At 33.5% G+C, this 15506-nt stretch overlaps 2 protein-coding genes across 2 annotated transcripts in view; one reads left to right on the forward strand and one right to left on the reverse strand.

Moving 5' to 3' along the window:
• LOC139521202 (protein madd-4-like) overlaps positions 1-5881 on the reverse strand; it is a 33805-nt gene extending 27924 nt beyond the window's left edge. Inside the window, exon 1 of the mRNA XM_071314571.1 lies at positions 5461-5881. Coding sequence (XP_071170672.1) covers positions 5461-5595 — 135 coding nt within the window. The 5' untranslated portion in view covers positions 5596-5881. The remainder of the gene's footprint in view (positions 1-5460) is intronic.
• Positions 5882-12557: 6676 nt separating this feature from the next.
• Positions 12558-15506, forward strand: part of LOC139521200 (structural maintenance of chromosomes protein 5-like) — a 36159-nt gene continuing 33210 nt past the window's right edge. The window contains exon 1 of the mRNA XM_071314569.1: positions 12558-12760. Coding sequence (XP_071170670.1) covers positions 12639-12760 — 122 coding nt within the window. The 5' untranslated portion in view covers positions 12558-12638. The remainder of the gene's footprint in view (positions 12761-15506) is intronic.

A 15506-nucleotide genomic window follows, 5' to 3' on the forward strand; every position in this document is an offset into this window, starting at 1 on the left:
ACGAGATGTAGGGTATAGTCAATATCAACAAAGATATCAAACGAGATGTAGGGTATAGTCAATATCAACAAAATATCCCAGTAAAACCGGCTATTCTTGGATGAGTTTTTAAAACCACTGGTTCAATGGACAATTCCTGGTATCTTGAATAAGATTCTATTACAACCATTGTTTAGAACGATATTTTGTACCCGATGCTATCACGATTCCAGTTAAGTCTGGTATCTTGAATTAGATTTTACAACCATTGTTTAGATTGACGTTTTGTACCCAAGCCTGGGTATCACTATCCTGGATGAGTTTTCTACCCTCAGATTGGATTGCCATGACCATATTTTTCACAACTTTCCAAAACTTTCGGGTGTTTTAATGTTCTTCGATACCGAACTTGATTTTGTATTTTGTATTTTTACGCCACTGACCTGTTTTGCAATTGACAGATTGATTTATTTTCTGGTGTTTATCATGACTTCAAAAGATATAAGAAGATATGGCGATGAGACAACTCCCAATCCAAGTCACAATTTGTAAAAGAAAAACCATTATAGGTCAAAGTACGGTCTTCAACACGGAGCCTTGGCTCATACCGAACAGCAAGCTATAAAGTGGCCCAAATTGATTAGTGTAAAACCATTCAAACAGGAAAACTAACGGTCTGATCTATATCAAAAAAGAGATACGAGAATCACTTTTTATTCTTGGGGGAAGCCGAATAAACCCGTTAGCAATCATAGTAGATTAAGATCGGAGTTAAACTATCCTACGACTTGCGGGGTTTTAACTTACAACTTCAGTGTTGTCAGGATAGCAGATGGACGACTGAAACCACTCGGCCAATGAAGCCTCAAATGAGTATTATAAATAAGAAACGCGCGTCTGGTGTTCCAAACTATCACCTGATATTTGTTATGGTTTTTTTCATGTACGGTTCAAGTTTACAATAGTACACTCCCCCAAACCCCAAAAATAAATATATCCGATTTCAAAGATCAAAACAATCGAAAACCATTTGGTACAAAACTTTTCTTAAAGGACCAGTATGTTTTAACGTACGGATACGAAAAAAATGACGTACCAATAAAAACCAAATCTGTTATAACTCGCATACAAACTGTAACCTGCCCTCTATTGTATCTCGTTTCACTTTTATCACATTAAAATAAAATACAAGAACGGTAGCAATACTATGTCTTTGTCGTTATATGATATTTGATAATAAAACTTGTAAATCGAACTCTTTACCACCCAGTAAAATATCAACGTGTGTGTGCGTTTAGAAAACAGTATAAACAACGCCTAGTAGTTAAGATAACCTAGGTATAGGTGCTACTACAATTGCTCAGATATTATTTGTATGCCTATTGTCGTGGCATAATCCCTGTCAGTATATTCAACTGTATATAATACAGCTGCAGATTATACAAGATTATATATGTCTCTCACAAGATCAAATGCAATATCATCTGCAGCAATGTAAACAACAAGATCATGATATATACACATGCACTAATATGCATGAGAAATTAGGGATTCAGAACAAGCACCAGGTGATATTGTGGCAAATATCAAAATGGTCAAGTTACTGCAGAACAAAAGTTCTCTCCCGTAAAAAAAAATCCCAAACTGTTAGTGGCACGAATTTTCAGAAATAAGAGTACTTTTTGTACAGTCGTTAATGAAAATTCGGTTTTCGAAAACGCATAGAATGATACTGTAATACATGCCGTATACAAACTAAATGTCTCGACATTGGTAATTGAGCTCCTGTTTCTATTTTATAGTGACAATCGTTGCTTCTTAGTGATTGCTTTTTACTTCTTGATGAGTTCAAAACACAAAGCACATATTTGAAATGCATAAACTAAGCTTAAGACTCCCTTGGGCTAATTTGACCTGAGAATTTGACTATACTTATGATGTCCCTTAGTCTAATTTGACCTAAGAATTTGACTATACTTATGATGTCCCTTGGTCTAAGTTGACCTAAGAATTTGACTATACTTATGATGTCCCTTGGTCTAAGTTTACCTTAGAATTTGACTATACTTATGATGTCCCTTTGTCTAAGTTGACCTAAGAATTTGACTATACTTATGATGTCCCTTGGTCTAAGTTGACCTTAGAATTTGACTATACTTATGATGTCCCTTGGTCTAAGTTTACCTTAGAATTTGACTATACTTATGATGTCCCTTGGTCTAAGTTGACCTAAGAATTTGACTATACTTATAATGTCCTTTGGTCTAAGTTTACCTTAGAATTTGACTATACTTATGATGTCCCTTGGTCTAAGTTGACCTTAGAATTTGACTATACTTATGATGTCCCTTGGTCTAAGTTTACCTTAGAATTTGACTATACTTATGATGTCCCTTGGTCTAAGTTGACCTAAGAATTTGACTATACTTATAATGTCCTTTGGTCTAAGTTTACCTTAGAATTTGACTATACTTATGATGTCCCTTGGTCTAAGTTTACCTTAGAATTTGACTATACTTATGATGTCCCTTGGTCTAAGTTGATCTAAGAATTTGACTATACCTATGATGTCCCTTGGTCTAAGTTTACCTTAGAATTTGACTATACTTATGATGTCCCTTGGGCTAAGTTGACCTAAGAATTTGACTATACCTATAATGTCCCTTGGTCTAAGTTGACCTTAGAATTTGACTATACTTATGATGTCCCTTGGTCTAAGTTGACCTAAGAATTTGACTATACCTATGATGTCCCTTGGTCTAAGTTTACCTTAGAATTTGACTATACTTATGATGTCCCTTGGTCTAAGTTGACCTAAGAATTTGACTATACCTATGATGTCCCTTGGTCTTAGTTTACCTTAGAATTTGACTATACTTATGATGTCCCTTGGGCTAAGTTGACCTAAGAATTTGACTATACCTATGATGTCCCTTGGTCTAAGTTGATCAACCATTTTCAGCTTTCTTGATCACCTAATATGAAGTTAAATCCATGAATAATGAAATACAAACCTAATTAAGTTAGTCATTCTTAAAGGAAAGAGAAGATACCATAAGATCAATCCAAAATCAAAACATTAAAATAAACAAACAACAGCATGGCCAAAATACTTTAGATATTTGTTACAGTCTTCAGAAAATGTAAAGGATGAATCCTGTCAAGACAGGGACTAACGTTGTCCAAAAGGGTGAGAAATTCCTGCTACAATTTTGGAACCAGTTATATTGCTAATTAATGGCAAGTAAAAACCTGCGAACAAATTGTCTTCATTGGCGCCATAATGTGGTTAAGACAAGTGGAACATCTCGGTTGTCATCTGCATTTGGCACGGATACATTGTAGCATGCACTGAACAGTCTATCAAACCATAATAGCGTACGATAAACTTTCGAAGAGATAAAACTACAAAAACTTATTAAGTGATGTGAAGGTATAATAAATGGGTTTCCAAGTAACCTGCCAATCTCTTATTCACTTATCAAAAAAGTTTGCTTGATATGTAATTTATACTTAGAATTAAGATTCATCTTCGATTCTGAAAAAAAGACTTGAAAATGATTCAGATGATTTCACGGCATTTTAAAACAAATATCTAATATATCTTGGTATTAAACCATTTCATAAATTGTGCTGACTGATCAGTTTCTATGTCTGAGTACTGCACGTAGGGTTATCATTTTTTGTTACACTTAATTCTTTTAAATTTAGGGTTTTTATTATTTAAACGAGGGTTGATAACTATACAAAGGCTATACTAGTGGTTCTCTTCCAAATCATTATAAGAACAACTACTTTGACTCCAAATAACAACTATATATGTCTAGAATTAAACAGTTCTCGAATATGACATGTATATATAGGATGTAAAATATATATTTGAACGTAGAAATATATGAATTACTTTATAAGAAATGTTGCACTATGATTTTACAACCAGAAACGATAATTTCTGTCAAAAAGTGGTATAAAATTTTTCAGTACGAAATGCCCATACAGATTTAAATATTTTGAAAGGTATCTCTCTCTCTCTCTCTCTCTCTCTCTCTCTCTCTCTCGTTTTTTTTTTGTTTCGTTTTTTTTCTTTTTGTTTCTTTTGTGTTTTTCTGACCATATCATTGAAACTTTATATACCCAAAGGAACAAACTTTATCATCTACAGGAAATAGAGATAATTATATCGACACGTTAATTCTATAACTACTCTTCAGTTCCGAAAAAAAAGAAGAAGAAATAACAAAACGTGATGCTATGATTCAACTTTTATATCTCCCATGCGGTTAACCATATCTTAATATCTTGATTTATTCTTTGAAATTAATATTTATAAAGATTGAAACCTTGTAGCTTTCATCTTAATGTGATATTAGGTTATCATGTTAAGTTGTTGAGAGGCATATTGGAGGCTTTAAAGCATGATGTAATAGAGTATTAGGTATATAAGCCTTACAAATTTCATTACTAATTTTTCGACAATCAAAACGTTTTTCGTGCAGCTCATTACAATATTTTTATATTCGGTATACAGTTAATGATTTATGCTACATTGTTAACATACAGTAACAAAATGATTGTTGCTGACCCAGTTGTAGAAGAAAGATACACCAAGAAAAGCGCACCGAACGCAACTCAATATATTGATTTTAGTGCGCACATCACGGTCACTTGTATCTCGAAATTTGTATAACACAAAGATATATTGGTATTATTTATGCAGAGACAAGTGCCTGGGCATGGCCCACATTCGTACATAAGTGTTTCTTAAGTCCTTCACACGGAATGTTTGAGGCCTAGGGTTTGGTATGCAAAACATTATAACCAGATTGCCATGATAGCGAGAACATTGCCGGAAATACATAAAAAAAGAAAAGCCAAACCCCGTCTAAGGGAGTTATCGTCTAAGTAATGGTAGCAATAACAAAATTTGAAATTTAAATTTACCAACTGAAAGTTTTGAATCATCATGAGCCCAGTACCAATAAACTTACTTGACAGAAGATGCTGATCGTCTACCAACAGCGGAATCAACAAAATGCCAATAAAAAGAAAATATTGATTTTAGAATTTTAATTTAGTACTAGAATAGAGTATAATAGAATTGGATATTTTTATTTCCCAAATAACAGGGCATATAAAGAACATAAAATCAGATACAATGGAGTACTCCTTCACAGTGGTAAGTTGTCTTGCCAGCCAGGTAGTGGCTTTCGCTGTTCAATCAGTATGGTCATCTAGCTGGACCTTGTCTTCCTATAGATATATTCATAACAGTTTCGGTGCATTTTACAGCTTTTTATGTGGCATGGGTTTTGCTCACTGTTGAATGTACGATGACTTATATTGTAACTACACCTCTACATCATTTCTCACTGGCAATCTTACCCCATCTTCCTATTTTTATGAGAGAAAAAAAACAAAAACACAAGTTCTGTGTTATAAATTAATAATACATTATAGTTGCAAAAGAAGATTTGTACTTACCGCCATAAGCCATGCGGTAACGACACATATCATATGCCTTGTACTTGTATCCATCTGTAGGGCTATGAATGATAAAATCCACAGAATGATGAATTCTGAATTACAGATATCGAAATACTTAAAACCCATTGGCATTTCCTTAAATCCATTTTGACTTATAAACTTTCATTTGATTAACTGTCAAATTATATACATTATTTCTTTGTATAAAAAAACATTTAACCGATTTGTTTAATATAAGAGGTGCATTTGAACACCTGCGGAATAGAAACGACCCGAATCAAAGCCACTTCAAAAGATAAGTAGTTTAAAATGCAATTGGATTTAGCCTTTTTCTAAATCACATCAAATAAACAATCTGTCTAAATTCAAATCTATAGTGTTTATATGTGCTGTAACTCTCTGTCTAAATGTTGTAAACGAGTTTAGGTACAGTTCTAATCTTATACATCTTACATATTTTTCTGTAATATAACAGTGTCTACTTTATAACTTCGATTGTTATTGCAAAAATCGTTTTATCATAATTTGTTTTAATGTAGATGTCTGCACCATCCTATTTTCTTTTCATATTTAATGAATGTTCTATGGGGAGATGTTGGTTATTTGTTAAAGAAACAGCAAACCAACAACATGTGTAAAATTAGAAAAACAATAAGGTCTCTCCTCGCGTAGAGGAAAGACCTTAATTAAAGAGTCGAGAGTACACAAGTATCTACTATATACTATATAAATGTCTATAGCTCATATAAAAGCCGAGTTCAGAAAATTCACGGTGGATTTCTGAAACGTTCCGAATAAATGTAAATTCAGAAAATCGCTTCGGGCGCTCCGTATTTATAAAATAAACCATTTGTAATGTCGAAATTTCAGACTATCACAAACAGAAAGCAGGAGGCCAGACTCAAGCTAAGGTAGCAATTCACAGTTTGGAAAAGAACGTTTTCCCTCATTTATTTATTTCTTCTTTTCCTTGCTTTGTGACCAATTAAGCTTGATGTTTGTGTCATATATGTACACATAAAATTGAGAATGGAAATGGGGAATGTGTCAAAAAGACAACAACCCGACCATAGAGAAGACAACAGCAGAAAGTCACCAACAGGTCTTCAATGCAGCGAGAAATCCCGCACCCTGAGGCGTCCTTCAGCTGGCCCCTAAACAAATATATACACTAGTTCAGTGATAATGAACGCCATACTAAACTCCAAATTGTACACAAGAAACTAAAATTAAAAATCATACAAGACTAACAAAGGCCAGAGGCTCGTGATTTGGGACAGGCGCAAAAATGCGGCGGGGTTAAACATGTTTATGAGATCTCAACCCTCCCCCTATACCTTTAGCCAATGCATAAATTTTAGTATAAAGCTTTCCGTTAATGATATAGATATCAAGATCGAGGAAAGGGCAGTGGTCATTGTTAGTATTAGCTTTATTTAAAGTAAGTTCAACAGGATAAATTTCTTTAGTATACTTACTGAAGTCGTCATTATTGAGAGCCAAAATATCATCCAAATATCTAAAAGTATTATTAAATTTGTGTATTAGATGTTGTTTCGATGGGTCTTTGCTGATTTTTGTCATAAATTGTAACTCATAGCAATACAAAAACCAGGTCCGCAATAAGTGGTGCACAGTTAGTCCCCATTGGAATTCCGATAACCTGGCGATATACGGAATCTCCAAAGCGAACAAAAATGTTATCTAGTAAAAATTCAAGGGCAGATATAGTATCAAAGCATGTCCAATTGACATAGTTTTTTTGTTTATTGCTACTAAAAAATGACCTAAAAGATTTTGAACATATATATTCACATTCTGACTTTTTAAATGCCCAATTAATTAGGTGATGACAATTGGATAGCGATTTGTTTCATTGGCACTCATACCACTCCTTGTGGTTGTTTTTTGCTCAATGTAGTGGTTTGTAGATCTGTTTGTCTTCTCTTCATTCTTCGTATGTTGCCATTTGGGTTTTGAAAGTCGACAATTTCTATAACCATTTGAATTTAAAGTCGATATTTCAATTATGAAAACAAAATTTTGAGTTTATTTAATGGATATTGACATATACGAATAGAAAAGCCGAAATTTTGGAATAAAGTCGAAATTTTAAGATTTGAAAATCGAACATTTAAATTTTTTCAAAAATGTTGAAATTTCTACTTAGTTATTTTATGTCTACTCTGTACCTCGTCGGGTTCGGTAAAAATAAAACTTAACAAAAATGGTTCTGATGTGGTTTTACTGCCATGGATGTAAATGTTTACTTAAGTTATAAACTAGTGATGATATCTAACCATTATGGCATAACATATTTATATATTGCTAGCACAACAACTTTCTGTCTGCACGGTGTTTACATGAACGCCCATTTATAGTTTATTTTTGCATTTTCTACATGTAATTTCATTCGTTTAAAATATGCACAGATCAAATATTTTTTATAGCATCACTTTAAGTTTTGTCGTTATTGTTTGTCTTTGCATACTTAAGGAACTTCAGTGAAAACGCTTTTTGTTGAATGTTCTGTTCGGACCATCCTGGTTTATGTTTTTAGTGTATTTAGCTTTTCAAACCGTTGATTTTTAACATATCTTAAAAATTATAACTTTTCGCATGTACATTATAATGTGCTTGACCATAATGGACGGTAAACGGACAGAAAGTCACAGGACATAAAGTCACAAATTTGATAGGACAAAAAGTCACAGGACAAAAAGTCACAAATATTTTTTCGACAATCGTTTGAATATATAAGAGAAATATCTTGAAATTTTTACTTTTTAATACATATATTCATATTAAAGTTAATGAAATTTATCATTTTACTTGAAAAATGAAAATTTATTTAATTTTAATCATGCAAAGAACATATTTCTTGGCACCATGTTTCAAGGTTTCTTTATAGCTATGTCAACCTACATGTCAATTGATATATAAAAGATCTTGAATGTTTTACATCTTGGAAAAAAATGAAATAGAGGGTAGCTGTAAGGCTGACTGGTGCTCGTGTGATTGCAATATTTTTTATTTTTTAACCTAGCACATTTCTTATCTCTTGATACCAAATGAAACCGTACATAAGTTGTTACGCGTTATAGTAAAAAAAAATATGCTTTAGTGCACTATTATGAACTCTTATCTTCCCAAAAGTAACATATGTTGTGTTTCAAAGTGTATAATAGAGTTTACCTGACCTATATTGCGTAATGCTGCAGCTTGTAACGCAATTAGGTTTTGGTTAATTACACTACTAGTAAATAAAAGAACTGCTTATCTGAACATATCTCGTAGACATTCGTTCATTTGACCTCATTTAAATTAAGGTAAACTTTCATTGGTAGTAATTTTCTGGGTATATTGCTTTTAACACTTTAACTAAATTCGTTTTGTACGAAATAATAACAATTATTTCTCATTATATAGTAGTTCAATCTATAAGTGTCTTTCAATCTTCCAATTTTGAACTTTCCATTTCTATCTTGCAACATTCCTGTAGCACCTGAATAAACCCAGGTGTATATATATCCAAGTTTTATCGAGATTTCAATCCCTGTGTTTTCTATCTCGATAACTGTCGCGGAGAGTTGCTGTTTATATAATTATTGCATACGACCTCGTAATGTAGTGGTCTAAGTGGTTCAACTGCTGTATCACTTGCCAGTTAGCGCTGGGTATGTGAGGTTGAACTGCATATGACAGATGCGTTAGACTCCAATCTTTTAATTAATGAATATTTTTCCAGACTAGTGAACTTAGTATTTTTTCAGCAAATTTTCTACATTTGCAAGCTGAATCCCTAAGATTTCATCGAAAGACATTTCCATGTAACCGTAGCCAGTGCCTATTTGCTTTTCGTTAATTGTTTTGTACATTAACCAAGGCGTTATCAGACGAGTGCATGTTATTTGCCATCCCTTTGTTGATTTATTTAACCCTAACCCTAACCCTAACCCTAACCCTAACCCTAACCCAAACCCTAACCCTAACCCTAACAAGGGGCAACTCAGATTTCTGTACTTATTTCTTTGGCGGCAACGTTTTTTTTTTTATTTATTTGTTTTTTCATTTTAAAATGAAAATACACACAAATACACGAATGACTTTAAATCAAACCGAAAAATTAGACACAAGACTAAAACAGAGACGTATACGTCTCTGTCTGTCTCTACGTCTGTCTAAACTATAGCCATTTTTAACAAATATTGTCTGCTATATTGTATAACTGTTCATCATTCATAACTGATAAGAAAAGCCACACAAATAAAAAATTCTACGCTTATTATAGGGGGAGACTTTAATCTCCCAGGTTGGGATTGGAATAACAGATCATTAAAACCAAACACTACTTACCCACACCTTCATTACTTCTTTGGCAACTCACTTGACGACACATGTCTCACACAAATTGTTGATGTCCCTACACGTAAAGACAATATTCTTGATCTGATAATTACAAACTTACCAAACCAAGTACAGCGTGTTGAAGTTATCCCTGGCCTATCTGATCATGATATTGTGTTCGCAGAATTTGCAATAGCTTCATCAAAACTTAAACAAAAGCCAAGAATAATTCCATTATACAAAAAAGCAAACTGGAGCACAATTAAACAAGAAATTAACACCTTATATAAACATCTCTGTGAAAATCAGCAACATCTTTGTGTAAATGAAATGTGGAACTGTTTTAAAACAACAATAACAAAAGCAGTGAAAGATCACATCCCACATAAAACAGCAAAAACAAAGGACGGTCACCCATGGGTCACAATAGAAACAAAAAGACTCATTAGAAAAAGAGATAGACTTTATAAAAAATCAAAAAAATCTGGGAATGCATCACTTGCTAAAAAATACAAAGAGGTTAAACACCAGGTGCAGAAAAGTATACGAAAATCATACTGGGAATACATTGAAAGCATCATATTACCACCACAAGATGAAACAAATTTTGGCACTATGAAAAAATTTTGGACCTACATTAAACATAAAAAAACTGATTATAGTGGTATTACTGAAATCAAACAAGATGGCAAACTTCTAACTGATCCACTACAAAAAGCTGGGGCACTTAACGCACAATTCCAGTCTGTATTTACACCAGCATCTAATATTTCTCATACAGAATTTGTCAAACAGTGTAACACGCCACAGAATACTTCTTTTCCACCCATATCAAAATTAATAATAAAAACAGAAGGTATACAAAAACTCTTACATAACTTAAATCCAAACAAAGCAGCAGGACCAGATGAAATTAAACCAAGATTTTTAAAAGAACTTTCACATGAAATTGCACCCATACTCACTATTATCTTTGAGAAGTCAATCAAAACAGGCGTTGTTCCAGATGACTGGAAAACTGCCCATGTCTCTCCTGTATACAAAAAAGGCCAAAAATATAACCCTGAAAACTACCGTCCTATATCACTCACATGTATTTGTTGCAAACTTTTAGAACACATCGTAGTAAAACACATCATGAAACATGCAGATAATCACAACATTTTATATCCCCTACAGCATGGATTTCGCAGAAATCGATCCTGCGAAACACAACTATTAGAATTTATAGACGATGTCTCACTAAACATGGAAAATGGTAAACAAACAGATATTTTGGTCATGGATTTTTCTAAAGCATTCGATAAAGTTTCACATTCTTTTTTAACTAATAAGCTTCATCATTACGGGATACAGGGGGAATTAAATTACTGGATACAAAATTTTCTTAGCAATCGCAAACAGGCAGTAGTTCTAGAGGGGGAAAAATCTGAGTATGTTGCAGTTGAGTCAGGGGTTCCACAGGGGTCAGTTCTTGGACCAAGTCTTTTCTTGTTCTATATTAATGACATTCCATCTGGTCTAACATCTACAGTACGTTTATTTGCAGACGACACAATAGTTTATTTGGCAATAAAATCAAACTCCGATGCATTAACACTACAAAAAGATCTTGACAAACTGGCATCGTGGGAAACTACCTGGAAAATGGCATTCCACCCAGATAAGTGTAATGTAATTTCAGTCACCAGAAATAAAAAACCAATCACATTTAACTACACATTACACAATCATTCTTTAGAACATGTAACAACAGCAAAATATCTGGGGGTCACCATCAGTTCAAACCTTAAATGGGATGTGCATATTAACAACATATGCAAGAAAGCTAATAGCACACTAGGCTTTCTAAAGAGGAACCTGAACATAAGTTCAACATCCATTAAAGAGCAAGCATATAAGTCCCTAGTAAGACCATCACTAGAGTATGCTTGCTCTGTTTGGGATCCATACTTACAACAAGACATAGATAGCATTGAAAAAGTTCAAAGGAGGGCTGCGCGTTTTGTTACCAACAAATACAGAAACACCTCAAGCGTTGGTAACATGTTACAACATCTTGAATGGCGCAGTCTCTCTGACAGAAGAAAAGACTCCAGATTGGTAATGCTCTACAAAATTGAACACGAAAAGGTTGCAATCCCTAAACAAAATAAATTAATTCCACAAAAAAGACAAACAAGACATACAAATTCGAACAGCTTCCAAATTCCATCCTGCAAAACACAGTACAGAAAAGAGTCATATTTTCCAAGAACTATCACCGACTGGAACAAACTACCGGACAACATTGTAAATTGCACTTCAGTCGACTCTTTCAAATCTTCAATTTCAAAGCATCAATATTAACTCAATTACAACATCTTACTTTATTATACAAAACATTTTAAATTTTTAATTTTTCCTATTTTTTAAAAATTGTACATTTTTCCAATCTATGTCTTGTTGTAAGTTTCCTCCTGTGACATAATCTTCAATTTGTTGAAGGCGGTCACTATATGGTAGAATAGAATAGAATCATCTTCTTCTTCTTCTTCTTCTTCTTCTTCTTTTTTCTTCTTCTTCTTCTTCTTCTTCTTCCAGGTAAGGAACCGGATTCAATACTGAATGTTCATATCTTCTCTGAAACTTCAATCAAATTTTTTATGTCCCTGTAATAAGAATAAGAATGAATAAGAATTTGTGAAGGATAAGAATACACTACGATTTTTTTTTATTTCTTTGAGTCGAGTACGGGACTGAATACTGAATTTAGCTTCTAACACATACAGGAAGTTTAATGGTTGTTTGTAACATTTGCCGCGAAATTTTGTCAAAAATATTGAAAAATGAAAAATTCTGTAAAGCAACGGAGACAGAATAGCTCTCAGCTGGCTTTAACAAACAATAATCACGAAGATGTTACATTTAAGGAAGGTGCAATAGTTAGAATCAAGCTTGAAAATATTTTGTAAGTTCAACAGAACAGTAGCAGGCAACTTTTCACAAGTTTTACATTGCCGGGCATTGGCCACAGGAGACTACAAATCTTATAATATAATGTTAAAAGCTCTCTACCCAATGAAAAACTGTAGTAGGCTATCCGACAAAGTATGCCTTGAACCAGGGACTTCAAATAGTATAGATTGTCCCTGCTTGATTAAGGTTCATGTGGACCCTTTGGTTAAAATGGGCGTGTTTTCACCTTAAAATTTACTCTGCGTGACAAACCTGTGCATCTGGAAAAGTTTTAAGGCAAAGCCTGCCCTAGATAAATACATTTTGAATATTTTTTAGAAAAATAAAAACTTAACAGGATTTTGCAGTGCCCTTTTTACATCACTTGTCGTCCGTCAACTTTTAAAAATATCTTCTCTGAAACTACTGAGCCAAATTTTACCAAACTTGGCCACAATCATAAGTGGGGTATTTAGTTTAAAAAATGTGTGCGGTGCCCCAGGCAACCAACCAAAATGGCCACCATGGTTAAAAATAGAACATAGGGGTAAAATGTAGATTTTGGCTTATAACTCTGAAACCAAAGCATTTAGAGCAAATCTGACAAAAGGTAATATTGTTAATCAAGTGAAGGTCTATCTGCCCTGATATTTTCAATGAATCAGACAACTGGTTGTTGGGTTGCTGCCCCTGAATTGGTAATTTTAAGGAAATTTTGACGTTTTTGGTTATTATCGAAAATACTATTATAGAAAAAGATAAACTGTAAACAGCAAAAACGTTCAGCAAAGTAAGATCTACAAATAAGTTAACATGACCAAATTGGTCAGTTGACCCCTCAAGGAGTTATTGTCCTTTATAGTCATTTTTTACCAATTTTTCGTATATTTTTGTAATCTCTTACTAAAATCTTCTCCTCTGAAACTACTGGGCCAAATTAACCAAACTTAGCCTGGTTAGCCACAATCATTATTAGGGTATCTTGTTTAAAAAATGTGTGGGGTGACCCAGCCAACCAACTAAGATGGCCGCCATGGCTAAAAATAGAACATAGGGGTAAAATGTAGATTTTGGCTTATAACTCTGAAATCAAAGCAATTAGAGCAAAACTGAAAGGGTTAAAATTGTTTATCAAGTCAATATCTATCTGCCCTGAGATTTTCAGGTGAATTTGACAACAAGTTGTTGGGTTGCTGCCCCCCAATTGGTAATTTTTACGGAATTCATGTTATTTTTTTAAAGACATTTTTCCGTTTTTGGTTATTTATCTTGAATACTATTATAGATAGAGATAAACTTTAAACAGCAATAATGTTCAGCAAAGGAAGATTTACAAATAAGTCAACATGACCAAAATGGTCAGTTGACCCCTTAAGGAGTTATTGTCCTTTATAGTCAATTTTTAACAATTTTCATTAATTTGGTAAATTTTTGTAATTTTTTTACAAAATATTTTCTGTTGTAAGTAAAGGGCCAAGTTTATTATAGATAGAGAAAATTGTAAGTAGCAAGAATGTTCAGTAAAGTAAGATCTACAAACACATCATCATCATCGAAACACAATTTTGTCATGAATCCATCTGTGTCCTTTGTTAAATACATGTATGCACCTAGACCAAGGTGAACGACACAGGCTCTTAAGAGCCTTTAGTTTTCATTCCTCCAGAAGGTACCAAAATAAACTAAGTTGGGAAAGAGGTTTGAGATATTCCCCACAGGTATTATTGAAGTGAGCTGTTTTGTTTGACATGGACAATAGATACCTGACAATATTTTTTTATTTAATCAGTGTACCAGAGTGGACCACAAGCAAAACTCATTTGTTTGTTAATTTTATCATTTTCTGATGGGACAAAAAAAAGTGCACTGCAAAATCCGGTTAGTTATGAATTTTTCTGAATCATAACAATGCATTTAAATTATAGTTATCTAGGGCATGCTATGCCTTAAAACTTTTCCAGATGCACAGGTTTGTCTGTACTCAGAGTGAATTTTGATGGTCCACATGAACCTTAAGTTGAACACAAACAAATTATAAAATAGTTTAAAAAAAAAAAGTTAAAAAAAAAAAAAAATTATAAAATATTGTGACAGGATTGCTTCCCTTAGAAAAATGTAGTAGATACTTAGTCAGCCATAAGCGGTTGAGCTACATTTAATTAGGAAGCTTAAGTACTTCTTTAGCTCAGTCAGTTAACTTGCTGTCTTGTTACACAGAGGTCCCTGTGGAGACGAGCAATTTTTGTAATGAAATTCATGCTCTCTGGTTACAATGTTATAACTTTTTTTATGCCCCATTTATGGGCATTATGTATTCTGGTCTGTCTGTCAGTTCAATCGTCCGTCTGTCTGTACCGCTCCAGGTTAAAGTTTTTGGTCGAGGTAGTTTTTGATGGAGTTGAAGTCCAATCAACTTGAAACCTAGTACACATGTTTGCTATGATATGATCTTTCTTATTTTGATGCCAAATTAGAGATTTTACCCCATTTTCATAGTCCACTGGACAGTACATGTATGTCATAGAAAGCGATAGTGCGGATGTGGCATCTGTGTACTAGGGACAAACTCTTGTTTATAATATTTTCCCTTTGGTAATTAACCTGTAGTGCATTGTCACATGTAACAGTATGACAAGATTTTTATACCCCTGCTTTAAAAAAGGGAGGTATACTGTTTTACCTCTGTCTGTCCATCCATCCTTCTGTCCGTCCATCCCATGAATATTTTTGTCACATTTTTCTCAGGAACTACAATTCAA

This window comes from Mytilus edulis, chromosome 4, assembly GCF_963676685.1.
Source record: "Mytilus edulis chromosome 4, xbMytEdul2.2, whole genome shotgun sequence".
In the NCBI taxonomy this organism is placed as follows: Eukaryota; Metazoa; Mollusca; class Bivalvia; order Mytilida; family Mytilidae; genus Mytilus; species Mytilus edulis.